At 42.6% G+C, this 27,663-nt stretch overlaps 1 protein-coding gene and 1 long non-coding RNA gene across 51 annotated transcripts in view; one reads left to right on the forward strand and one right to left on the reverse strand.

Moving 5' to 3' along the window:
- The window catches only part of SVIL (supervillin), a 154,089-nt gene that overhangs the window by 112,668 nt on the left and 13,758 nt on the right, over nucleotides 1–27,663 (forward strand). For 37 of the 50 annotated variants that reach the window (XM_088653374.1, XM_088653381.1, XM_088653389.1 and 34 more), the window contains 16 exons: nucleotides 2,051–2,183; nucleotides 8,497–8,574; nucleotides 10,690–10,755; nucleotides 14,418–14,565; nucleotides 15,151–15,240; nucleotides 15,336–15,422; nucleotides 17,015–17,192; nucleotides 19,314–19,486; nucleotides 20,397–20,552; nucleotides 21,810–21,946; nucleotides 22,916–23,063; nucleotides 23,182–23,327; nucleotides 24,064–24,239; nucleotides 24,918–25,059; nucleotides 25,703–25,979; nucleotides 26,990–27,141. In XM_088653374.1, the coding sequence (XP_088509500.1) occupies nucleotides 2,051–2,183; nucleotides 8,497–8,574; nucleotides 10,690–10,755; nucleotides 14,418–14,565; nucleotides 15,151–15,240; nucleotides 15,336–15,422; nucleotides 17,015–17,192; nucleotides 19,314–19,486; nucleotides 20,397–20,552; nucleotides 21,810–21,946; nucleotides 22,916–23,063; nucleotides 23,182–23,327; nucleotides 24,064–24,239; nucleotides 24,918–25,059; nucleotides 25,703–25,979; nucleotides 26,990–27,141 (2,287 nt within the window). The remainder of the gene's footprint in view (nucleotides 1–2,050; nucleotides 2,184–8,496; nucleotides 8,575–10,689; nucleotides 10,756–14,417; nucleotides 14,566–15,150; nucleotides 15,241–15,335; nucleotides 15,423–17,014; nucleotides 17,193–19,313; nucleotides 19,487–20,396; nucleotides 20,553–21,809; nucleotides 21,947–22,915; nucleotides 23,064–23,181; nucleotides 23,328–24,063; nucleotides 24,240–24,917; nucleotides 25,060–25,702; nucleotides 25,980–26,989; nucleotides 27,142–27,663) is intronic. The other 13 variants (XM_088653408.1, XM_088653412.1, XM_088653414.1 and 10 more) reach the window with 2 other exon arrangements.
- Nucleotides 20,551–21,904, reverse strand: LOC148684274 (uncharacterized). Its single transcript, XR_015946265.1, has 2 exons — nucleotides 21,691–21,904; nucleotides 20,551–20,784 (listed from the first exon to the last, which is right to left on the reverse strand). It is a non-coding gene; the product is annotated as an uncharacterized LOC148684274 (long non-coding RNA).

The raw sequence follows: 27,663 nt of genomic DNA on the forward strand, positions 1-27,663 counted from the left end.
CCCTCCAGAGGCTGCTGGACTCCAGCCCCCATAAGCTTCAGCCAGCATGGTCAGTGATAACAATGATGGGACTTGTAGTCCAGCAAGAAAGCAAAACAGCAGTCAACACGCTGGTAATATTTGTGTGCTGAGTTTAGGATTACTTGCCAGTACTTTTTCTTTTTTCTTTTTTACCACTTCCATGCATTTGATGATAGAGAAGTGCTGCATAGTTATTTTCAAAATACTGTACTAAAGAAATGGCCACATTGCATGTACTAAACACAAAAGCTCCTTTAAGGAGTGATACACAGCCCACTTGTTTGAGGAAGGAACTGGGAGAGGAAAAGAAGAAGAAACAAGGAAGACGGGGAACTTTCAACCCCTGCTCCGATGTCAAATTGCCACAGAACCTCTGGTTGTCCCCAGAGGGTGTTGAATAAGCACATCAAAACACATCAAAGAGAACAAAGCAGAGTCCTCCTGGGCAAGGGGCAGCAGGAGTGGGGTTTCCTCCGGTGTGGCTTTTCCTGTCTTTCAGCTTTTACGCACAAGGATGAAGGATTACTTGGTACCGGTGTTGGAAGCTAGAAGCTAAACAGCACCTTAAACAACAGAATGTCTAGACCCGCTTTTTAAATAAGAAGAATGCAAAGATGAAAATAACTGCAGCTAAAATATTTTGTTCATTTTTCACATGGCCTAGTCCTTCCCCTGTCCACCCCCCTAATATTCTTAAGAGGGTCTCATCTCCAGTTTTCAGAGAGGAGCTAGAAGTGGGGAGGCAAACAAAGGTACTCCTTTCCTTCCACTATGCAGTTTTCATCTGAAATTCACTGTCGCAAAATGCGCCAAGAAAAATGGGAGTTTCGAACACTGCTTGGTACATATCACTTAGATATTTTGCGCCCCTGGCAGAACCGTCCAGATTGCACCCCCTAGCCACGGACAAATTAGCTCTTTTTTCCGTCTCTCTTCCAACCCCCCCCCCTCCACCCATTCAATTCACCCTCTATTTAAAACCATTTCTTATGAGGCAATAATCATTGTTTATATTTATGAACATATTTTTAGCCAATTTTGCATGCCCGTCACCTGTGCCCCTGGCGGAGGCCCACCTCACCTCCCTCTAGCTACGGCCCTTCCCGCACCCTACCGTGAATCTGTGCATAATGTTTTACAGAGTAACATAACACACACACACACACACACACACCACAAAAAGACAGATCCCTGCCCCAAACTGCATGCAGTCTAAATTATGAGAGAAAATGGTTTTGTAACTTAACATTCTTCAGTATATTGGCTGCTGGAGAGGCAGATTATGTATAGTTTTGACTAAAACATGGGTGTAGTTTTATAATTTTTTTGTTTCCCCCCATATATATGAATTGTCAACTGAATGGGGTTTTGTTGTTGTTGTTGTTTGTTGTTGTTGTTGTTCAGTTTATATCCCTTCCTCCCTCCCAAAGCAGCTCAGGGCAAGAAGCATGTCTGATTTTTTATACATTAAAAAAAATACAACTAGAAATAAAACCACATTTTAAAACAGTTTAAAGCTGTTGAAAACATCTATAAACAATTAAAAACACAAACATTTAAGGCAAGTTTGCAAAACCTATAATACTCTGATTTCATGATTGGAGTCAGTAATGCTTCTGGATACCAGTTGCTGGAAACCATAGAAGGGGAGAGTGCTCTTGGGCTCAGGTTCTGCTTGTGGGTTTTTCATTGGGGTATCTGGGTAGTCACTGACAACAAGATGTGAGGATAGATGTGCTGCAGGATGTAGGAAGCTACTTTGAGCCTTGTATTGGTCCACTGTCTACTGGCAGCCGCTTTCCAGAGCCTCATACAAAGTTTTCCCCAGCCCTACTTAGAGATGGCAGGGGTTAAATCTGAAACCTTCTGCCAGCAAGGCATATGCACCACCACAGAGTCATGACCCACCCCCAACCACAGGTGTGTTACTGTGTAATGTTTGCAACAGCCCCATGAAAGGGATACAGAAGACTGATGAGGAATGGTCAGTATAGTTCAGCACGGTGTCTTTTGGCTTCCTCACTTTCAGGCTGGCACTCCTGAAGAAGAGTGGTGAAGAAGACTGGAAAAACAGGCTGAACAAAAAGCAGGAGCATGGCCGGTTATCTGTCATTGAGCGTGGCACCCAGCTGCCAGAGATGGAACCGCTGTTTGCGAAGAAGGTAAAGTTGCCCGTGTATGGGGAAGGTATTTCACTTGAAAGCACTTCGGCACTCCAGATGCATCAAGCTAGACAAGCATGCCTGTCTGGAGGTAACAGCTGTTGCTTGTAGCATGGCAATTCATCATCAGCCGGGTTTGAACTTGAAGCACAACCAATCTGTCTGTCTTACGCACCAAGGACAGTTATCTGAGATGCTTTCTTTGCTGAACAAATGATTCCCCCCCCCCCCGGGTGTCTTGACACGAGGCTTATGTCTGAATGGAAAAACATTAAACATATGCTTTGCAAAATAATTTAGGAATGCAATAATGTTAGGAACATCTTGACCTAACCTCAGAGTCAAAGCAGTATTCCTCTAATGCAACCTTCCTCATCCTGGTGTCCTCCAGTTCTTTTGGAGTACAACTTCCACCATCTATTAGCAATAGTGGCGCCGACGCTCATGTAGTCCAAAACATTTGGAGGGCACCAGGTTGGGGAAGGCAGATCTGATGTAAAGGTGTTGGGGGAGGGGCTCTTATCTGGCTTGAGGCACAGAAATTAATATCCCTACCTTGGTGAGCCAAATTTGATTGGTGGGCAGGGCTGCACACCTGTGAATCACTTAACATCAAAGTGAGGTCCTGTGATGCTTTGCTTTGGGACTTTGCAGCACAGCACAAGGCTCTTTGAGAGTCCTTTCCCAACAGCTCCCGGCTTCTCCTAAAAGTGTACCATATAGCCATTTGCATTTTAAAGTAGTGCATTTGTGTTTTAATCCTGAAGGATAGCTATGTTGGTACATTTTAGCAAAAAGTCTCATGGTTTCACTTTAAAGGGGGGGAAAGTTTTAATGAGATGGAAGCTTTAGGGGACTAGTTTGCAGAGGCTTATTCCGCAATAACATGTGGCACAGCTCTCTTGTGTTTTATGGTTTCTGCAACCCTTAATGGACATTTAGCTACCAAACAAGTTATTCTTTGGTAAGAATCATAGGTGAGAAGTGAGTCCATAGCAAATCGATGCCTAGCATTCCACAACCGCAGTAGAAGAGAGAATTTTTTGAAGTCAGGCAAGGGAAGCCTGTGTTCCTTCAGATGATATTGGAGTTATAACTCCCTTCATCCTTGACCATTGGCAATGCTGGTTGATGCGAATTGTAGTCTGCCAACATCTTGAGAGGCACAGGTTCCTTACTGCTGTTCTAAGTATTGTAGGATTTCACCTCTCTGTTTCCTGTAGCTCTGTAGCTCTATTTCCTGGAGTGTCAGATGTAAAATCTTAAAGAATATATATTTTATTTAGGTCACTAACAGCAATTCATTCTCGGAACTTACAGTGCTCTTTTAACCTTAATAATCCCATTTTATCTCTTCTCTTTATAATTGTATGGTGTAAAGTAATACTGAAAGGATTGATTGATTAATCAGCTAAAGCTTTTACTGATCGATTTTCGGCTCAGCATTAAGGACACTGTTTTAAAACAAAAACATTCTTTGGCTCAGGTTAGTCAGTCTAATTATAGAATATGACAATATTATTATTATTATTATTATTATTATTATTATTATTATTATTATTTATTTTTTCTTCAAGCCAAGAATGGTAGCTTTTGTTAAGGAAGCTTTAATTCAATTCCTTCAATATCTCCAAAGAGTATTTATATTATACCAAGGCTTTGATGATATGGAAGTTCTTTTAATTTTAATTAAGTAACTGAAACAGTTGAACATGATTAATCAGCTCAAAATTCTTTGATCACTTGATCTGCTGTGAAAACAACCCCCTCTCAGCCTCCTTTTTAAAAATTATAATCTTCAGCTTAGCAGGTTCTTATAAATTCTGCTGCTGAAATAAATTCTCCATTTTTTGTTATTCTAATTGTTCAATTTTGAATTCATTCATCTTAGATGAAGGAGATAAAAAGGTGTGCAATTTCAAGTGTAGCTTTTATCTGACTGAGCCAGCCACTCAAAGTGCCTCAGCCAGAGCAGGTGGCTCACAGCACATTCCTAGGCATGTCTACTCAGAAGTAAGCCCCACGGTGTGCAATGGAGTAGAATTGCAGTCTTCATCTTTTTATGGCAAACCAAAGTGTCTCTTCCCACCTCTATTGGATAATTCCATTTAAGATTTTAAGTGGATTGCTTTTGCCAGATCAGACCAAAGAGCTGACTATGTGCAGATTAGAACAGCCCTGGAAACTTGCTGGAGGGCTGAGGTAGAACTTTCTACGACAGAGGTTTTCAACCTCTTTTGGGTCCACGGCTCCCTTGACCAACTACATTCTTTCTGTGGCACCCCTGTGGGGCTCAGGAGCCCAGTTATGTCACCTCTTGCCTGCAGAGCCGGCAGCCTCTCACCCTTTTTTGAACTCTCCTCTCCTCTCCTCTCCTCGCCTCTCCTCTCCCCTCCCCTCCCCTCCCCTCCCCTCCCCTTGGGAGTCCTCTGGGCAGCTGCTGCTACCACCCCTGATCTTTGAGCTGCCCCTCTTCCCCTCATACTGCCCCACAGTGGCCTGGGAAGAGGATGCCCCCAGCCTTAGTATCCCAATGGAGACTGGCCAATGGTGGATGCGAGGCCAGCACCTTACCTTGGGAGGCAGTAGTGGTGGCGGCGGCAGCAGCAGACGCTGCCGGGCCTGCGTGGAGAAAAGATTCCCCTTCAGCATTGGGCAGTCAGCTCCCAGGCAGGAAGCACAAGAAAGGCCAGTGGAGCACATTGTATTATATCGTTTGTCTGTCCATTTGTCTGTCCATTCCCAATAGCAAGGGTTGATGGACTGCCTGGCTGGGCTTCCTCGCCCACTTGCTTGCTTACTCTGAGGCTGCCTCAGCTCCTGGCAACCAGCACCCCCTGGCCAGCCCCAGAGGCACCATTCACCTGGGGAGCTTGTAGTCAGGGATGCTGCATCAAACAGCTGTGCAAGCGTTTGGGAGGCAGAGAGGCGAGAGGGCATCAGAGGAAGGAAAGAGGGATGGAGGCCAGTGTTGCCCCCGGTACCCCTGACCATCATTTAAGGCACTCTAGGGTGAAAACCACTGTTCTACGATATAATACAATGTTGTCTTCAAGAGAGCCAGCCAAATGGCCAGCAGGAAATAATCAGCAGATTCATACTAGCAGTTTATCTCCCAACAGTTACCAAATAATAAATCTGATCCTGGAAGAAGATGCCTCCAGCATGTATCCTTACTAGTCCAGACATTTAAAAACATCTATCTCAGAAAAGCTGGACATCAGAAATATTTTGCTTTTAAGCCTCGTTCACTGGAAAGATTTCAAAGTGTAGGACTAGGGCGCGAAAGGTCAGATGCTGGAAGCAGCTTGGAACTTTCAGAAAGGCATTTAATGGCCTTTAAAATCCAAGTTATGGAATGTCATCTCACTGCAATTTTACTACCACTCCAAACCTGTCTTACTTTTCAAATATCCAGTATGGGGAAGAGTCATGGCTTCATTTTAAGACAGCAGCATTCTGTTCCTCAAAGGCCCTCTCGTATTGCCTATATGCAATTGAGCATCTTTCTGATATTTTATAAAGGACTGCATTATTTCTAGTGCTGATGAAAGCTACACTGGCTGACCAAAGCTGAATCTCTGCTACTATCCATTTATAGTAGGAATTGTTCAGAAAAACAATACTAGAAATGATATTTTTGCTTTCTTGAAAATTGTGTAAACTGTTAATTGGCTGCTGGTATGTATTGACGCCTGTGGCTGACTTTGCTTGGTACGCCCTGCATGTACTTTTCGACATAGCTTGCAGCAGCAACCTGTAACTCTTCTAAACATAAATGACACACTTGTAAGGTAGCATAGCCATCCAGTGAAATAGACCTGTAATGGTTTTCGGCAAAAGTATGGCATCAAATGCTTAAGTGAGCTTAAGGCTCTTTTGCATCTAAATGAGAGCATCCATTATTTTTCCAGGAATTAAGCACACCTCTGAAATGTTTAGACACCCTAAACTATTTCAAGTGAATACATAAAATATCAAGCCTTTTTACCTCCCAAACTCTACTCCACAGTCTTCCATAAAACAATAGTTATTTAGAGAATGAGGAATTTAAATAAATGGATGGCCTTAATATTGGGGTGCTCTTTTAAATAAACTTGTTTTACATATAATTGAGATCTACTATACAAACCGGTATCCTGAGTGCTGTTGGTTTGTAATGCTTTTTTATGCAAAGAGGAAAACATTTTCGCTATAAAAGCATTTGCATACTTTGGAGTGAAACTTTATACCTTTTTATTGTACATGCCAACTTTCTTGGTTCCATAAATAGCTGTTGGTAGGCATACAGAGATTAGGCGAGATCCAATATAGTATGAGCATTTGTGCGACAGGGCGTCTTTTTTTCTCTGCCATACAGTCTTCCAGAAACCCCCCAAATCTGCTCCACATAGTTGGGGAACTCTCTGGAGCAGATTTTTGGAACACGTGGGGTGTAGAGGAGAGAAGAGAAACCAGAAGTCTCATTGGGCAAGCAGATTTTTGTTTACATGGGCTGCCATAATTGGACCTTGCCTATCTTTTTTTGTTTGTTTGCCAACCTGTGAGAGATGATATTTGTGGAAACCTTTCCTTGAATTAGAACATGCTTCATATTTTAATAGCAATAACTTGTTTCCATGTTGCCTTCTGGAATGCCCCCGTGTTTAACATTCAACTCTATTGCATGTATTATAATATGAGAAGAGCACTGCTGGATCCGGCCAAAGCCCATCTAGTCCAGCATCCTGTTCTCACAGCGGCCCGTAAGCAGAAAATTAATGCATCACCCCTCTCCCCACTTCTGCTGCCCAGCGACTGGTATTTAGAGGCCAACATTGGAAGCTGCACATAGCCATTATGGCTAGTGTAAGGTTACCAGACATCCCCGTTTCCCGGGGACAGTCCCCGGATATACACATCAGTCCCCATACAAAATCCATTGAAGTTGAAAAGTGTCCCCGGATTCATTGAAAAAAATCTGGTTCATGGGAGTTGTAGGCCAAAACATCTGGAGGGCCGCAGTTTGGGGATGCCTGTTCTAAAGCCATTCAGTTTTTTGATGCCATCATTATATCACAGCAAATTCCGGATGTGCTGTGTGAAGAAGTATTTTGCTTTGTCTGTCTGAATGTTCCAACATTCAGCTTTAGCAGCTAACATTGTATTTGGTTCAGTATACTGAAGTCTCCTAGGCATGAAATAAAGCTTATCTGTTTTCATATCTGACCTTGCCTTCTTGGCTTGTTCCCTTTCCCGTCACGGTTTCATAATCGCACAAGGGAAACATTCGAATCATCTCTGTTAGGTTGTCTCTTTATTGAAAAGCGAACCCTGGCCGGCTTAGAGTTCCAGATTATGCAGTGAGCTCCAAGTCATGTGACTGGAATATTAAATCAGCGAAAGGGGTTTGAAATGTGTTTTATTCCAACAAAGTGCTCCTAAAAAAATGATGCTTTTTAATCTCCTACTGAGACCTAAAAGCGACCTTTTCAGGGCTGTACAGAGAGACATCCTGTCTTAGCGCTATTCTTACATCAAGCGTTGATTCCCAAAATATCCATGGCAAATGTAGTGGGTCTAGCCACTAGACGGCAGCTTGCTTTTCTTTTGGAACTGCAGCTATCGTTATGTTCAGCGGACCCACTTTGAGTTTTAATCCGACTAGGAGCAGTGGCACTAGGAATGCAAGCTGCCTCCTGTAGCTACACCTCTCCTGCTCTGCAATGTTTCCTGTTTGTTTTAACCTGTAGGAAGGAGGAGGAGTTACAGATTATAATGCCATGTCTAAACTGCTTTGGGTAAGCCTGACTCTAATGCATAGGGGTTATTCTAGGCTCACTGTGGTTCTTCTTTGAGTGCAATTCTGTATTCCCTTCAGCCACAGTTCCCTTTCTGGAAGTGGTGCATCAAAATAATGGACAATTCTTTGTTTCAGGAAGAGCTAAATGCATTGCCGTCTGAAAGCATTGCTGTTGTGGTTAATGGTGTGTTGTACATACGCTTTCTCATGCAATTGACTTGCCTAAGATCCAGGAAAATCCAGATGTATGGGAGCCCTATTCTGGCATGCTTCTTTCTGATACTACTAAACCTTTTAATTATCGCATGTGAGTGGCTTCAGGAGTGTGTGTGTGTGTGTGTGTGTGTGTGTGTGTGGTTTTATTTACTATTGTAGAATATTGTCTGGTGTGGGAGAAATCTGACGGATAAGGATGCAAACTGCTACAAATGGTTTAGCATGAAGTGATCACTCCTTTGGCCCTTACCGTCTTGCACATCATCTTCATACCTTTTTAATTCTATCATATTGCTTCTGCCCCCTTGTCTATAGGAACCTGTCTATGCTTCTACTTATTCTCCTGCTATAGCTGCTGCCCATAAACTTCATCCCTTTGTACCTATTAATCAGGTGAGCAAATCTTGCAGACTCAAACATTGCAATGATTTGTCAAGTGCTTGTTCATGCGGAGGGGGTATAGGATTGTGTCTAAGTTACACTCAGACCCATTGAAATTAATGGACCCAAGTTAGCCATCTTCATTCATTTCAATGGGTCTACTCTGAGTATGGCTAGCATTAGATACAACCCATAGTTCCCTTGTCCCCTGTCCCCTTCTTTTCTCTTTCTCTTTCATCCCTTCTCTCTCTCTCTCTCTCTCTCTCTCTCTCTCTCTCTCTCTCTCCACACACACACACACACACACACTATGTCTGGAAATCATTAGTACTGAATTGTGGCCAGCCATTTTGTACTCTCCTCCTTATAGAGCAGAACACATAGCAGCATACAACCTAATCATTTTTAACATCTAATCATTTGGGTTGCTTTCAAAAGTGGCATTCGACTTGAATTCTGAACCTTGGAATGGTATGAATCTGTCTTCGGTGCATCCAAACGTTTAATGCCTTGTTTTTGAAATTCACGCACCCACTGTTTTCTAGTGTGGGTGAAGCCGTGGGCCCCCACCCTCCCCAGGAGGGGAGCCCAGGTTCCAAAGATGGTGGTCTGCTACCAACAATTATCATGACACCTCCGCCCCCATTCACTCGGGCAGGATAAGACTGGATTTGTTCAACTTAACTAACCCTGTTTCCAGATGGCCGATTCCTTGTAACTTGGTGCATTAGCCAAATGTTTGTTTCTTACTCTGAAGGTGGTAGGAAAAAGGCACTATTGGTGTCATAAAAGTGTTTATGATTCAATCTATTGTTTACATATTGTTGAGCACAGTGTAGGGCCTTTTTGCTTGTTTCCTTCCTTCCTATAGGTCTAATGTATAATAAAAACTAAAGTAACATTGCTACACAATCTGGGATTTTCCTCTCTACTTAGAAAAGGGGGAAGGTGGAGAGAAACTGTGTTCCAGTTTGTTTGGCTTCATTCCGTTTTCCCCACCCCTTTATGAAACTGGAGGCAATGACAGAAACCAGAAATGGTGATGTCTACCTGTGTGTTTATAAAAATAATTTTTGTCCCAGTCCTCAGCTGAAAAGGCACCCAGAGGGGCTTGCATGAGAACAGTAATAAACAAGACAGAAGAATACACAATGCAAGAGGAAAACAAACAAACTGAGGCACCATCCTAAGAGTTACTATGTTCCTATAGCAGCAGATTTTAATGAAAACAGTTCAGAGAAAGGAGAAGTCCAGTGGTCTCAGCAGAGCTGATTAAACTGCCCTGTCTCTCATCTTTCCTCCTGCCGGAGCCTGATGAAATTCTCAGCTGCTCCAATGTAAACATTATCTTACTCATCATCACCATGTTATCATGTTTTTTAAATATATTGTGTGCCTAGGTAAAGGTAAAGGGACCCCTGACCATTAGGTCCAGTCGTGACCGACTCTGGGGTTGCGCGCTCATCTCGCATTATTGGCCGAGGGAGCCGGCGTATAGCTTCCAGGTCATGTGGCCAGCATGACAAAGCCACTTCTGGCAAACCCTGAGCAGCACATGGAAACGCCGTTTACCTTCCCGCTGTAGCGGTTCCTATTTATCTACTTGCATTTTGACGTGCTTTCGAACTGCTAGGTTGGCAGGAGCTGGGACCAAGCAACGGGAGCTCACCCCGTCACAGGGATTCGAACCGCCGACCTTCTGATCAGCAAGCCCTAGGCTCAGTGGTTTAACCACAGCGCCACCTGGGTCCCTTTCTCTAAATCCAAGATTTCTTACACATATAGGTGTGCCTGCCTTTCTCTAAATCCAAGATGTCTTACACATATAGCCAATGCAGATTACAAATTTAATATCTGGATAGCCCAAATTCCGAAGCAAACATCTGAGTCAGTGGCTAGATTTCAGGGATTTGTTTTGCACTGCCTTGGAGGCAGGTGGTTTCTATAGTTTGGGAAGTAGTGGCGACCCAGGATAGCTATTTCACACAACCAAGCCGTTGTTTGGAGATTCTAGGTTTGGGCTTCTATAACTCAGGAAAAGAGGCTGGAGGCTTATTACTTCTGTTCTGTTTCTGCTTCTTTGCTTTTCACTCTCCTTCTCACACTTCCATTTTCTTTTTCCTTAAGGTCAGTAGTGCTAGTTTGAACGATCCAAGCTCCCTGGCCTTTGAGCGTCACCCCTGGAGATGGAAGGTGAAATATTGCCTGTTCTGTCTGATTCTTTAGCTTAGAACCAAACAATATGAAACTCAGTTTTGTGGTGACAGTCTTTGGGAGAATTGTCAGCAAACAAAATGTATTATCTGGCTGAATGGATTCCAGATTTCTGCTAAGGGATCATTTTTGCATCATCATCATCATCAATTACATGTGCATAACTTTCTAAATGCATGCAAACATATAATATATGTGGACTGGAATTAAAGACTCTTCAGTAGGTGCCCGAAGTCCAACAAAGAGGGTGCCTATTTGACCTCACCTGGAAAGGAGTTTCACAGAACTGAGCACACAATTCTGAATGTCTGGGTCATCTAGTGCAGTGTTTCCCAACCTTGGGTCTCCAGCTGTTTTCGGACTACAATTCCCATCATCCCTGACCACTGGTCTTGCTAACTAGGGATGATGGGAGTTGTAGTCCAAAAACAGTTGGAGACCCAAGGTTGGGAAACACTGCTCTAGTGGATCTGATCCATACACCCTAGCCATTTGGGGGCACTAACAGTAACTCCCCTGAAGACTTTGGTGATTGGGCAGGGATGTAAGGGAATAAGCAGTGCTTGAGCAGTGCTTGAGCCTGGACCCAATTGTTAAGGGCCTTGTTAATCAATACAAAAACCTTGAACCTGGCCAAATAATGTATACAGGTTAAACTCGGAAAATTAGAATATCGTCGAAAAGTGCATTTATTTCAGTAATGCAACTTATTTTTTCTTTTTCTTTTAATTTTTACAAATGCTTTCTTTTGGAAATTCCACAGTAATAAAACAAATAGTTACAATAATACAAAAATTAAACAAAAATAAACATCGCTATTACATTTCATTAATTACATTCCATTTATAATTGACCCGCCTAACGACAAATAATTACAATTACAACAAATAAAGGCTTGACATATCTTGCTTTGTATGTCATGCATCTATCTCATATATTGGTTTCACCTTTTAAGTTGCATCACTGAAATAAATGCACTTTTCGATGATATTCTAATTTTCCGAGTTTCACCTGTAGACAGCAAGTGCAAGCTTTTTAGCAGCTTATGTGCTGGTGATAGCCTGTCACCATCAACAGTCCAGCTGCAGGGTTTTTGCACATAGAGTGCATTGCAACAATCCATGTACAGTGGTACCTCTACTTACGAATTTAATGCATTCCAAACGCACATTCGCAAGTAGAAAAAAATTGTAAGTCGAATCCCATAGGAATGCATTGGGAGAAAAAATTCGTAAGTCGAAGCGACCCTATCTAAAAATTCATAAGTAGAAAAAATCCTATCTAAACCGCATCCAAGATGGCGGACGGAGCTCCATTCGTAAGTAGAAACATTCGTAAGTAGAGTTATTCATAAGTAGAGGTACCACTGTATTCTGAAAGTAACCTTGGAAGCAGACGTAATATACACATGAAATCATTTCTTTTCTCCTGTCCTGTATCTTTCAGTTAAGTTTCTTCCACTAGGCCACCATCTCCAAGATCTGCTGTGCAGTGTGTTCATATGTTCAGAAGCTAAGTTGGTCATGCTAAGCACCAAAAAAGTGATCTGTCAGATCCAGAGAGCATAGCAATGGATAAGGGTTTTCCCTCCCTTGGGTTTAGCTCAGAACTGGGTTTCAAAGCTGGCCTCTTTTAATGATGTTTTTTGTATGATTGTAACTTTTGAAACGAAGCAATAGGGCTCAGTGCTCTTTGATTTGTTAGTGATGAGAATGACTAATGTTATTCATATTATGGGTCCGAACAGGGTTGAGAAACCTGTGCCCCCCCCCACATGTTGTTGGATAGTAGCTTCCACCATCCCTGACTCCATTGGTGATGCTATCTGAGGCTGATAGGAGTTCAGTAACACCTGGGCAGCCACAGGTTGACATTCCTGGCACTGAGGTTTTTTTTATTGTACGGATTATCTTGCTTTTCATAGAATCATGCTAAACCATTTGTAGAGTCATCTAATCCAACCTCCTACAGCGCAGGAATCACAACAAGTTAAGTTTGGTAAATTTGGTCTAGATTATTTTTGGCATGTGTTGTGTTCAGTTGCGGAGAAAATGAACCCTTTCTGTTTTGAGGTCCTTTGGGATCCTAGCAGAAATACTTCAGGCATTTTTGTCTGAATTAATGGTCTAGATGCACCATATTATTATTATTATTATTATTATTATTATTATTATTATTGCCCCACCCATCTGGCTGGGCTTCCCCAGCCACTCTGGGCGGCTTCCAGCAAAATATTAAAATACAATAATTCATCAAATATTAAAAGCTTCCCTAAACAGGGCTGCCTTCAGATGTCTTCTAAAAGTCAGACAGTTGTTTATTTCTTTGACATCTGGTGGGAGGGTATTCCACAGAGCGGGTGCCACTACCGAGAAGGCCCTCTGCCTGGTTCCCTGTAGCTTTGCTTCTCGCAGTGAGGGAACCACCAGAAGGCCATCGGCGCTGGACCTCAGTGTCTGGGCAGAACGATGGGGGTGGAGATGCTCCTTCAGGTTTAAAGAGACCAGAACTAGTTACAAGCAGTGTGTTTGGATATTTTTGCATTTTTCTTGAACACTTCCTTTTGTCACTACGATGACCGTGTATAACCTTGGCACTGCCTTTTCTCTGGGTTTCATAAGTGTTTTATAGTTGCACCATTATTTCTATGTGGATCCCATCAATTCTTACCAGGCAATAAAAAGTTATTGGAGTTTTAGAACTTTGCAGATTAAGCCACTTCAACTCCTTGTAGTGCTCCAGAGTGCAGTTTATAGTCTCCCTTCCTTCCTTTTTTGCATTGCCTTGTATGAGTACATGCCATGCCACCTTGCAACCAGGGTAAAATGGAGAGGCACTGGAGGGAGTTGGTGCTCAAATCATTACAATTACGGAAACACCACTAGAAACCAACTCAGCAGAAGATTGCACATGGCAACACAGTTGTGTTTATCTCATGAGAGGGCTAAAATTAACGTACCACCTTTTACCTGTTTTTTTGTGTATTCATTCTTGCACATATGCACCTGAAATAAGGCTGATTTCTGTTATAGCCCTGTGAAGTTAGGTGAAACTGTCAAGAACTGCAAGCAAGCAGTCCTGTGGTTGCTTTGGGTGGAAGGGACCAGCTCCCAGAATTCTTTGGGGGAAGCCATGATTGTTCAAAGTGGTATCTTATGGCTTTAAATGTATGGCGTGAATGTGATCTATGCTCCAAAAGTTTGTCTAGAGTCAAACTGAGCAAATAATAATAATAACAATCCAAAGAACTAGCTTCCTTCTGCATATCAGAGGTGAACATGTGCATTTTGGATGCTTATTGAAAAAATAACCAGATTAGGAACACGCACAAAAATTACCCATACTGTAGTGCCATCTTGTCAATGTTTCTTACAAAAAAAAACCCCACATAAATTATTGTCCAAGATGAATTCTGCCAGTGCATCAAATATGTTTAGGCCAAAGATTCATGCATAAAAATGCCATCTAACAATAACATGGAAATTACTAAAAAAACGGGGGGAAAACCAAAACTGTTTGGAGACGTTGTAAGATAGAACACATTTAAAGGGCATGGACTTTTTGTTTTCTTCCTTGTGCCTCAAAATTCACAATCATGCAGACTTTATACTCAGTGTCTCCTCTTTCTCTTTGAAAACCAGAGGATGTCTGATACCGCTGAAAGTCAAATGACAATTGAAGAAAGAAAGCAATTGATAAGTGTTCGGGAAGAGGCTTGGAAAGCGAGAGGGAAAGGAGCAGCCAATGACTCGACACAGTTCACTGTGGCTGGAAGAATGGTCAAAAAAGGTCAGTGAATTTATCCATCCTTTGTAACTGGGAATGTTTTCAGTGATAGGAGTGAGAAGCAAGCAGGGGCAGATATGCCAAGGAACATTCAGTTCCTCATAATTTCCGGAAGCCGCTCGTTTCAGTTTTCCCCTACATTATTTGTAGAGTCATTTCAATTATATTAAAAGCACAGTAGGATGATGAAACAGCAAAATATTTGCATTCTGGAGTTGATTGTATGTTTAGTTTCCCTTTCTGTGCAACTTGAACCAGATCTCAAGATGCTGTGAATAAGATCTGAGCAATCAACATCTGAACACATTGTGTTAGGATACTTATCCAAGGAGTTCCCTACTTGCTTTTGGGAATTGCCATTATCTTTTCTCATCACTGCATCTTCCTGCAAAAAAATGGCCCTAACCCCAGGCTTTTGTGATTGCTTAAAATATGGATATACATGGTCCCAAAGGAGACCATAACCTATATTCGCATAATGGCAATTATGGGGAGAGCTTCCTGGGTAAAATGTTTAGGCATGCTAATTCACTAGAAACTGAAGCATTTGTTATGTAATGCAAAACTGAACATCTGCTTATTCCACAGGCTTAGCATCTCCTACTGCCATAACACCTGCCGCATCCCCTTTCTGCAACAGACTGAAGTCAACAACACCCATCTCAAAACCCCTGGAAGGTGGGTCATTTAAAAAAGGGAAAGTATGCTGTCTAATGAGAGTGGTTTTGATTCTCTTTAATCTCAGCGACTGTTTTCATTCTTATTTTGCTTAGAAATTGAAGCTAGGCCAGATATGCAGTTAGAATCGGACATGAAGTTGGATAAACTGGAGACTTTCTTGGGGAGGCTGAACAACAAAGGTCTGTAACAGTTTAAGGCATTTTATGTTTTAGCTCACCTTCCTTACTTATGCTGATTTAGTATTTTTTTTACTCCAGCTGTGGCTCGTGAGTTACATGTCTACAACATCCACTAGCGAAGCTTTGCTTAGTTCAGGACACTGGTAGAACACCATGGCTCCCCAGTATAAAAAGCACATTTACCACCTTTGTTTGTTGTTCTGCCTTTTTTTCTGTGTTGTGCTCAGCGTGTTCCCAGGCAGTCTCCCATTCAGGCAGTGATCCAGACACCATACCTGCTTGGCTTCAGTAAACTCACTGCATCAAGTGCATTCAAAATTATTTGCCATGCAATATATTTATTTTACGAGATTGTGAATATTATGACTCACAAGAAAATGTCCTGAAAAATACATTTTTTATTGTTTATACAAATAGCTATTTGGGGGTCGGGGCACACAATATATGACTTGCACTGGGCACAATTATAATTAGTTCTGACACCGCACTCATGACTTCACTATAATCTGTGCTAAGCTTATCAGTTTTCGAGCATTGCTTGTATTACTCCAGTTGAAGTCCACAAAATATTCTCATCCCCTTCTTAAATGCCGGATCCTTCTTTGAAGAAATTTGAAATGGCAGTGGTGTTGTTCCTCTGCACACTTAAGCAGACTTCCCATTGCTACTATGACCAAGAGAAACTGCCAGGAGTACAATGTTGTTGTTGTTTAGTCGTGTAGTCGTGTCTGACTCTTCATGACCCCATGGACCAGAGCACGCCAGGCACTCCTGTCTTCCACTGCCTCCCACAGTTTGGTCAAACTCATGTTCGTAGCTTCGGGAACACTGTCCAACCATCTCGTCCTCTGTCATCCCCTTCTCCTAGTGCCCTCCATCTTTCCCAACACCAGGGTCTTTTCCAGGGAGTCTTCTCTTCTCATGAGGTTGCCCAAGTATTGGAGCCTCAGCTTCAAGATCTGTCCTTCCAGTGAGCACTCGGGGCTGATTTCCTTCAGAATGGAGTACAATAGTTGAAAGCTATTGTTGCTTATTTTGTTCTGTGTCTTGAGAATGTAAGGGAAGTCCTGTTGGATAGTGCCAGTCAGTCATCCATCCAGTCCGCAGATGGGGAACCTGTGGCCCTCCAGATGTTGGGCTCCAGCTTCCATTAACCCTGGTCAGCACGGCCACTGGCCAGGGATGATGGTAATTGGAGTCCAGCAACATCTGAAGGAACACAGGTTTCCATCTCTGATCTAATTCAACGTTCTGTTTCACACAGTGGTTAACCAGATGCCTCCAGGAATTTCAGAAGCAGGACACAGAGGCAGTAGCCCTTGCCCATTGTTGCTCTCCAGCAACTGGAATTCGCTGACTTTCTCCCTCTGAACTTGGAGGCTCCATAGAGCTATCAGGACTAGTCCTTCCTGACTTTCTCTCATCCCTTTAAAAAGCTACTTTAGCCATTTAAGTGTTCCTTGTTGTCTCCTTTGTCTGCATTTACGCAGGCAATGGAAGTTGTGTGTCCCTTGGGGTGCAGCATAGGGGGTTTTTTTAATTAAAAAAAATATTGAGCGATAGAAAGATATTGTATTTTGTTTTTTCTATAGTTGGTGGAATGCAAGAAACATTGCTGACAGTCACAGGAAAATCTGTGAAGGAAGTGATGAAGCTGGATGATGAAGAAACATTTTCCAAGTTTTACCGCTGCATGGATTACCCCGCTTCCTCTTTGCCTTTGGACCTGGATGAAGACTTTGATGCCATATTTGATCCTGATGCACCAAAGTGAGCTCACTTTCCCCCACACACCTGGGGAGAGGGATGCTCCTACCGCTGCCAGAGTTCTCCTTTGTCCCTTCCCTTTGCTTTATGCAATGCTAAACGAATCCTACTGGAAAGTTAGGCTATGCGCTCTTGTACTGCCATCTCTTTCACACCTGTGGTGGAAGCCCCAGGCACTCCCCCCCTTTTAATTATAAGTCTTCCTTTCTCTTCCTTTTTAGAGCTAGGAGTGGTGGTGGTAGAGAAGGCAGTACAAGTTCCTCATTGCTTGAAAAGGGAATGCTAGGATATAAAATTCTTCAGTTTAAAGACTAAGAAATCCAGTATCAGTGATGATGTTAATCTAAACCACTGAGCCTCTTGGGCTTGCCAATCAGAAAGTTGGCAGTTCAAATCCGCAAAACGGGGTGAGCTCCTGTTGCTCAGTCCCAGCTCCTGCCTACCTAGCAGTTCGAAAGCACACCAGTGCAAGTAGATAAATAGGTGGGAAGGTAAATGGTGTTTTCGAGTGCTCTTGTTTCCGTCACGGTGTTCCGTTGCACCAGAAGCGGTTTTGTCATGCTGGCCACATGATCCAGAAAGCTATCTGTGGACAAACACTGGTTCCCATGGCCTGAATAGTAACCTTTGACTGGACTTAACCGTACAACCTTTACCTTTTACCTTCAATTTCATTATGGTTTGCATGACCAATGTATTAGGACTTATGCACCAGCAGCATTTGACTGTGGTGACAGAGCCTGTGTGCATGTATATTTCACTTATATCTCATCTTTCTTTCAAGGAGCTTGGGAGGGGCAGTGCATCAAGAGATTGTTAATTGAGCAAGACCCCATCTATTGAGCTTCTAGGGATCTGAACCCAGCTTTGAAGTGCCACATTGTATCAGGGGCGTAGTGCCGTTCGCCAGTGACCGGGGCAGGTGCAGAGTGCGCTTGCCCAGCCCACGCTACCACCAGGCGGGCACTCATGCACTGGGCGGGGGCGGGGCATGGAGGGTGCTCTTCACCCAGCCCTCGCTGCTGCTGCTGCTCGAACCCATGTCCCTGAGATTAAGAGTCTCATTCTCTACATTGCCATTGTAAATTAATGCTAAACAAGCCATAGGATTGAAAAGGCAAGTGCTGGCAGGTAACAGTCCTTGCTTATTGTTATTCATATTATTTATTAAATTTGTTGCTCGCTTTATCTTGCCCAAGGCAACCCAAAGTGACTTCCAAACAAACAAAAAGTCCAGATGGATACATTAAAGCGGGGGCGGGGGCGGCATTAGAAACAGTTAAGGACCAAAGGGCTGTTTAGACATCTAGATGCAGAGGTTCCGTTGCAATGCCTTCAGAAAAGGCTGCATGAAGTCTCTGCTTCTTCCCAAAGGCACACATGGCACTTTATTGGTGCTACTAAGCATGCACACTTTGTGCGGCATCCCACACACGCTCCTCTGCAAAATGCCATCTCCTGTTTTCCTACTTAATCAGGATTTAGCATTTCTATGGAAAATCAGATATTGAAAAGAACAACACAGAAATAGCGAATCTGGATTAAATGGGGGGTGGGGTGGAATTGTCAGTATTTTCATTCTCTCCCGTTGCTGAGTGTGCGACTATTAGATCACATGCTCTGTGTGTTTACATTCCATGCTTCGAAGCATGAGAACGGAAGACACTGTGTACCATTTCCGCTCCCTTTGTTCTTTGTTCTGACTCTTGTTCTCTCGGTGGAGAAGAGAGGCACGCCATGATTGCTCTGTTCTTTATTTTGATCCTGTAAATAAATAACTAAACTCAGATGCCACGTGTCTGCAGTCTCAGCTTCTGCTAGGACTCTGCTGTTTACTATGTGCATGCATTTTTGGATGCATGTCGTGCTTGGACGTCCGGAGGGGTGAATGCTGTGCTATGCGCTCCAGACGGGTGCCGGGAGAGGGCTGTCTCCCACCGAAAAGCACCAACAGGAATAGGAGGTAGCATTTTGATGAGGATAGATTCTTGTGCACACTGTGCGAAACTGCCATGCATGAGCGGCATTGAGTACACAATACACTGCTGTGTATTGGAAGCTCCCAACGTTTCATGGAAGGCTGATAAAAGTTTGGGTTAAGCATGGGTATCTTTGTTTTCTCAGGTTAACTTCTTTGGTAGCAGAGCACAAACGTGCAGTGAGGCCCATGCGCAGAGTCCAGGCTTCCAGAAACCCTTTAAAGATGTTAGCCGCAAGAGAGGACATTCTTCATGAATACACAGAGCAAAGGCTAAATGTGGCTTTTATGGAATCAAAGCGAATGAAAGTTGAAAAAAGTAAGTTTCGTATCCCAAGTGCACCTTTCGTGTGCTACAAATGCAGTGTTCTCGGAATTTATGGTTTGGCTTTGAAGCGTAGTGGTACTGTTGTAGAAAGAGCACCATGACCTTGGGCCAGTAAATATGTTTTTATACAATCTAAAATATCCATACCCAAATCAGGTGCATGTGAAAAGGGGAGGAACAAGATGGGAGCATGTGGACATAAATATACTTTCCAGGCTGATAAACCATAGTTTATTGACACGAGATCCTTCCATTATTATTATTATTATTATTACTGCTACTATTGTTATTATACTTGTAAATTACTTGGAGACCTTTGGGTAACAAGCAACTAATAACAACCTGGGAATATACTAGAAGTCTGAGTATTTACAGATCAATTTGCCTTAAAATAGGCAGTGCCTCAAATAATAATTTTAAATGAATAGTGCAGGCAGGGAGGAGGGGTTGTCAGTCATTGCCAGGGATGTGTGTCTGTATGTCCTGGAAAAGGACTGTAAACACACCAGAATCCCATTCAATGACTCAAGTAACAATTATGCAAAAAATGATGATGATGCAATTTTCCTTATAGACTTGTTGTCCTTTATAAATATATAGGAATTTTAAGAACTAAATGCTTCCATTTTTCACCATTAGCTTGAAAATTTCCTCCTGGAAATGTCAGGTTCTTCAGATTAGTGAATAACTTGAGCTCAACCTGTTTTTTTGTTGTCTCTTTCAGCAGCAACAACAAAAAATGCTGGAAATGAGCCATGCATGAAAAAACCTAAATAAAATTTGGAAACGAAACATAATGTGGTTTCTTTGTTGTTTTGTCTGTGTGGCTTTCTTTCTTTGTCTTTCCCCCTTGCTTTTTTCTGTCTTGTCTGTGTTTTTTTTTTACTTCTACTGTTTTAAGTGTCTGCAAACTCAAATTTCTCAGAAGTAGCGCTTGCTGGCTTAGCGAGTAAGGAGAACTTCAGCAATGTTAGTCTGCGTAGTGTCAATCTAACAGAACAGAACTCAAACAACAGTGCTGTGCCATACAAGCAGCTGATGCTCTTGCAGATTAAAGGTATGTGAAAGAGCTATTTTCCAAAGTTTTATCTGAAATGCAGGCTTTAAGAAGTTATATGGGGAACAGAGGAGGAACAGCATCCATATACTGTGGTTGGGGGCTGCGGCAAATGTAGATAAATGAGTGGTCATCTTAAGCCACCCTAGGAATTGGCCCATCAAGTTTCATCGTTGTAGCGTCTGTGTGTTCAAAGCACTTGGCAGGCAGGCTTCTTCTTGGAACGGCTTGGCTTTGTTCAAAGTGGAAAAAAGAGAGGAAAGATCACCCAGCAGCAACTTCACCAAATAGTAAGGACCCCCTGTTCCAAAGTTGTTGCAATATTCATAAATTCTCCCTCCACCTTCACAACAGGTGAAGATGGGATACTAGTTGTTGGGTTTTTTTGGGGGGGGACCCTATCATGTTGTCTCTTACATAAGGAGAGCCAGCTGCATCAGGCCAGTGGCCCATCTAGTCCAGTGTCTCATTCTTGCAGTGGCCAGACAGATCTCTATGGGAAACGGCTGATCTCAACAGCATTCTTCCCTCTTGCTGTTTCCAGCAAGTGGTATTCAGAAGCATACTACCTCTGGCACATTCCCCCCCCCCCCCAAACTAAAAAGTCCTAAAGGTTGTATCCAACTAAGTTTCACACAGAGTAGACTCGTTTAAATGAATGCAATTAAGTTAGTCATGCCTATTCATTTAAATGGATCTACTCTTGAGTATGGCTAGCATTGGATATAACCCCAGATATTGAAACCTTGGCTCACAGATTGCAGCTGCTGGGTTATTTTGGTGATTAAGTTGCTTTATTTTTTATGCACAGGAACCCTCTGCTACTCCATAAGCGGCCTCTTGCATAAAGCAACATTGTAGAAATGGAGTATTAGTTATTTGTTACAGGGCTATGGTTCCTCCCACACACACACCCCACCACCCTCAGTATAATCAAGCCTGGAGGATGGCTCTAGTACAGTCATACCTTGGAAGTTGAACGGAATCCGTTCCGGAAGTCCATTCAACTTCCAAAACATTCAGAAACCAAAGCACGGCTTCTGATTGGCTGCAGGAAGTTCCTGCATCCAATCGTAAGCCGCGGAAGCCCCGCCAGACGTTCGGGTTCCAAAGAACATCCACAAACTGGTATACTCACTTCCAGGCGTTTGGGAGTCAAAACCTCCAAGTACCAAGGCGTTCGGGATCCAAGGTATGACTGTCCTTATTTATAGGAATGCAACTAGTCTGGGTTTTTTTCTCTCCCTTTCAATGTAGGAAGAAGACATGTTCAAACAAGATTAGTCGAGCCAAGGGCTTCATCGCTTAACAGTGGTGACTGTTTCCTGTTACTTACTCCTCATTTCTGCTTCCTGTGGGTAGGGGAGTTTGCAAATGTCATCGAGAAAGCAAAGGTTGGTGCTTATAAACATTGAGATAACAAAGTCCTTAGTTCCTGGGGAGTTTCTTCTGTGGGCAAGATACAGAATGGCTGTTTGTTACATGTGAAATGTGGATGTAACTGATGGGGCAGTTCTCTTCCTCCTCCTTGCTGTCATTTTGTGCCTCCCCCCCTCCAAAAAAAAGCTGCTGTGGGTTGGTTTTTTATATATTAAAAATTGCATTGCAGTTTTCCAAACAAAGCAAGCATTACTATTATGTATTAAAATAAAAAAATTCCTTCAGTAGCACCTTAAAGACCAACTAGGTTTTTATTTTGGTATGAGCTTTCGTGTGCATGCACACTTCGTCAGACGAAGTGTGCATGCACACGAAAGCTCATACCAAAATAAAAACCTAGTTGGTCTTTAAGGTGCTACTGAAGGAATTTTTTTATTTTGTTTCGACTCAGACCAACACGGCTACCTACCTGTAACTAGTATTATGTATTAGTTATGAATTTATACACCGCTTACATGCCAGAATGGCTTTTAAGCAGTATAACATATCAAGTTCCTATGTTACTTACAAAAATCCAGAGGCAAGCAATAAAACCACATTTAAAAACCACAAAGAAAGTGAGGGGATGGAAGAGACAGTGGGAGTCAAAGCTGGTGTTAATGGTTTGTAACTTGTTAAACCTTACAACTGAGCAGATGAAATAATTCTATGTGTGGAGGAGGAGGAATACAATAATTCTGCTTGTATTCAAGGGGGGGGGGGTGCTTTGAAGATGTTCTCTTTGGCTTCTGGTTAAATGGGATAAGTCCTCATTGAAATGCAAACAAGAGAGCCTATATGCATCTGACATAGTTTTCATGTTCGGTATCGTTTGTCTAATAAAAACAGCAGAAAGCTCCCATCCTCTTTCTCTGCTCTGAACTGAGCTGTTATCCCACCAGCTGAGACAAGCCTATTCAGCTAATCATGTTCAAATTTCTTAGGCTTCAGAACTTGCAACTTTAATTCAGACAAAGCGAGAACTTGGCTGCCGGGCTCCTTATGTGCAGACCATAGAAGAAGGAATCAATACCCACACTCATGCAGCCAAAGACTTCTGGAAACTGCTCGGTGGCCAGACAAGCTACCAGTGTAAGGCTCTTTTTTTTCCTTTCTCCATCTCAGTGCTGGCTTTTTTGTAAGAATATCCAAGAGTTTCTTCTTCCAAGTTAAACTGACGTGACATTTTGTCTTGCCTGCTCATTTCAAGCTGCTGGAAACCCAGAAGAAGATGAAATGTATGAAGCTGCAATAATAGAAACAAATTGCATTTACCGACTAGTGGATGATAAACTTATTCCTGATGATGACTACTGGGGAAAGATGCCAAAGTGCACGCTGTTGAATTCAAAAGAGGTATAGTAAGTGGTCCTTTGAAGTTCAGTGGCAGCTCTGGTGCTCCTTAAACTTTGGGGGTGCAAACAAGCATTGCCTTTTAGTACAGTTTCCTAGGATATTTTCCCCTTAGGGCTCTGCTGATTCTGAAGGAGGCCCAGGTCCAGCCCTTGAGTGATTGCACACTGTCTTCTCTTGATAACTGAACTAGCACCCCCAAATTACAAATTAAATCTAAGAGTGCCCATGTCAGAGGATAGGAACTGCGGGAACCAGGCGATAATCTAGGAAGTAGCATTCAAGGTTCACCCTTCTAAGCCAAGGAAATAAAATATATTTACAAGGCACTTTTCACAGAGCTACAAGTGGGATAATTACAAACCTTAGTGCTTGCCTTGAATGATGCAGATGTCATAGTTTTTCATTATGCAGCTGTAAATATACAAAACTCTAAATTGGGGTGGGTGGAGGGAGGCAAGACAAGAAGCCATTTGTGTAGGAGACCCCAGCAGCAAATCAATTATTGCTCAGAAATTAAGCCTGAACTACTCATTATGGGGAAATGAGTGGGTCCTGCTGATCCATTTCTTCCCAGTAAACACGCATACCATTATTTTTGTGGTGGTGGTGTCAGCATTGTTTAGCTGCACTGCTCAGTTTTTACTCAGCAATTTTTCTTTTTTAGCTAAATGAATGACTTCATTGTTCGTTCTCTCTCTCTCCTCCTCCTCCCCCTCCCTTCTCCCACCTCCTTCAGGTCTTGGTGTTTGATTTTGGTAGTGAAGTGTATGTTTGGCATGGGAAGGAGGTCACGCTAGCACAAAGGAAAGTGGCATTCCAGCTGGCCAAACACTTGTGGAATGGCACCTTTGACTATGCAAACTGTGACATCAATCCTCTGGATCCTGGTGAATGCAACCCCCTTATTCCAAGGTATCAACCCCAACCCTGTGATTCATAATGCCAAATTTCCTCCCTCTTTTGATACCTCCATAACAAACCTTGCCCTGAGCTAAGGATCTGAATTAGAGCTTAGAGCAGGCTTCCTCAACCTCAGCCCTCCAGATATTTTGAAACCACAATTCCCATCATCCCTGACCACTGGTCCTGCTAGCTAGGGATCATGGGAGTTGTAGGCCAAAAACATCTGGAGGGCCAAGGTTGAGGAAGCCTGGCTTAGAGGGTTTCCTCTAACTTTTGCTAATTCTTGTGTGTTTGTGGGAGGAAAATGATGGCTTCTGCATTCACCCCAGCCATTGTTAAAGAACATGCAATGCTTGTGCCAGTACCAGACAGGAAACATGTTTGGAAAAATAAATATTGCAGACTTCCTTCTCAGTATATCCAAACAGGGTGTGTATCTCACTGCTCTACAGCTCCTCATTCACATTTTTAAACAACCCTGCATCAGAATTGTGAAGAGTGTTTTTACCTACACAATCCTGTGTTCTTGTAATTCTCAAAAATAAATAGAGCTTTCAAAGTTGAATTAGGCAAGACGTCCAGCACTATTTTTAACCTGTCACAGCTTTTATTTTATAGTTTGACATTGGAGTGTTTTCTGTGTTTATATATATTTATATACATATATATATCTTTTCTGTAATGCAGAAAAGGACAGGGACGTCCAGACTGGGCTATTTTCGGCAGGCTCACAGAACACAATGAGACAATATTATTTAAAGAAAAGTTTCTCGATTGGACTGAACTGAAGAAACCAGCTGAGAAGAACTCTGGTGAATCCCCTCAGAAGGTGTCAAAATTATATACTTATTTATAGTAGTTTTATTCATGTAAATTAATTATGCATTGCCAATCAGGGCATGAAACAAACTTTATATTGTTCCACAAAGCGAATGAGAGATTGTATGAGAGATTTTATTGTGTCCAGATGGAAATACTAAGCTCTAAGAGATGGATTTGCCCAATGAATTCATAGAATCATAGAATTCTAGAGCTGGAAAGGGACCACAAGGGGCATCTAGTCTAACCCGCTGCAGTGCAGGAATCTTTTGTCCAATGTGGGGCTGAAACCCACAATTATACCTGGGGATTTCACAATAGCTACTGTGGTGCACTTGTCCTCTGTACTAAGATGACATGATGGTTATAACATTTCTTGTGGTCCCTTATGAAGTAAAAGAAACTGAGATTGTCAGGTGTGAGGCTATGTTTCATCATTATAAGCGTAATTTCTATTCATGTAATCTTTTATTCCATGTCTTCTGAAGGTTAATTTTGTGATTGACAACCAAAGTGAATTGCTGATGAACCCCTGTAGGCTTCTTTAGTATGGTGATAAGTGCTTGACATCTGGCTCGTTTGTTATCATAATGTCATAATGGGCTTTCTGAAATTGCTGTTTAAGGGGAAATATGCTTTGTGTCTTGTTACAGGAGGAAACTAGGTCTGACGTCAAACCATACGATGTCATGCGAATGGTACCTGTGCCCGAGACAACGGTTGGCACGGTCTTGGATGGGATGAATATCGGCCGCGGCTATGGATTCATTGAAGGAGATGACGGGAGGCAATTCGAAATCATCACTGTCTCTGTGGATGTCTGGCATATATTGGAATTTGATTATAGCAGGCTCCCTAAGCAAAGCATTGGGCAGTTTCATGAAGGCGACACGTATGTGGTCAAATGGAAGTACCTTGTGAGCACTTCAGGTTAGTGAAAAATCCTCTAATGAAGTATTGATTTTGTTTGAATTGGGTAAAGTGTTGCCCGTGATGCACTCAACTACTCAAGCACATAACCAACTAGTTTTGTTTTTCCGTACTGTATATGAATTGCTAGAGACGATCTTGCTGTTGAGGAGGAGGGCAGGATATAAACAATGTCCTTTATGTATTACACATCCCTTCATAGCTGCCAAGTTTTCGCTTTTCTCGCGAGGAAGCCTATTCAGCATAAGAGAAAATCCCTGTAAAAAAGGGATAACTTGGCAGCTATGCATCCCTTTATGGTCTCTTTTTAATTTCAGGAGGTAACTGTTTATCACCCTTTTACATTTGACTAGTTTTTTTAAACATTAGTACGCCGTTTCTGAATGATGCTTAATTATACAGCAGAATGGCTAAAACATAGTTATTGGTTGTTTGCTACACCTCTTGGGGAGCTCTTCATTCATGCAAAGCCACATATCATTTATGAAAACAGATATACAATATCAACAATTTAATTTTTTCTCTACATACCTCTGTACTACAGGAGGAGCCCTTTGAATATTACTTACTCAAGTGAATTGCTCTCTGTGCACATTTTACCTGCACAGAATTCCAATGATGCTCAATAATACTGAATGCTCACCCCCACCCCCCAAGAAATATATATCTGTCAAAGACTGTTAAAGTATAGGAAATGGCATAGAACACTTGTTTTAAGGTGGTAGCATGATGAGGTTGCAAAATATCACACACATACTGCAGTTGTCTTCATTTTTTTCCAAGCAATGCCATTTACTTTTTGTTATGGTGCTTTGAGAAGTATAAAACTGCTGTCCAAAACTGCAGTTTTCCTGCATGTATTTTTGTCTGCCAGATCAATTTCACCCAGTAGTTCTTTGCGGGAACACTTTGCTGTGCTTTCATCCTAATGTTTGTGAGCCCTAAAAAGGAGGTCTGTGTTGGGCATGTATACTCCTCAGGTTATAGCCTCTCTTGACTTTGCTTTGCAGTTGGGAGCAGACAGAAGGGGGACCTGCAAACCAGGGTTGTTGGCAAAGAGAAATGTGTGTACTTCTTCTGGCAAGGGAGACACTCCACCGTCAGTGAGAAAGGGACATCTGCACTGATGACTGTGGAGCTGGATGAAGAGAGAGGTGCTCAGGTAAGCAAAGCATGGGGCTGTCAAGTTCTTTTGCTTTCAGCATGATTTAGACCAGAGGTGGAGTAACTCTGAGTCAGGGCCCAGCGTGGCCCTCCAGGTCTCTACCTGCCCCTTGGATCTCTCCTAAGGTCATAGCTGCCAAGTTATCCCTTTTTTATAGGGATTTTCCCTTATGCTGAATAGGCTTCCTCTCGAGAAAAGTGAAAACTTGGCAGCTATGCCTAAGGTGACTCCGCTGGCTGGCTCTGCTTCACACTGTGTTTTTGCCTGGCTGGTGTAACCTTGTCTTCTGATAGTCCCTGTTGTTTTTCTGGGTGGAGGGGGCTACTCCACAGACGTGAAATTTACATCAGTTGCTCTGCCTGCTTTTGCCTCTATCTATCACAGGCATGTGGTCCTTGGTTGGAAGGCTGCCCAGAGGGTGATGCAGTGCTTGGGATGACAAAGGTTTCCCAGTAGATTCTGCCAAATTAATGCAATGGCAAAGGCTCTGCTTTTTGTAACCTCCTTCCATTCCCTCCG

The sequence above is a fragment of the Zootoca vivipara genome, chromosome 11 (genome assembly GCF_965207765.1).
Source record: "Zootoca vivipara chromosome 11, rZooViv2.hap1.1, whole genome shotgun sequence".
NCBI classification, from domain to species: Eukaryota; Metazoa; Chordata; class Lepidosauria; order Squamata; family Lacertidae; genus Zootoca; species Zootoca vivipara.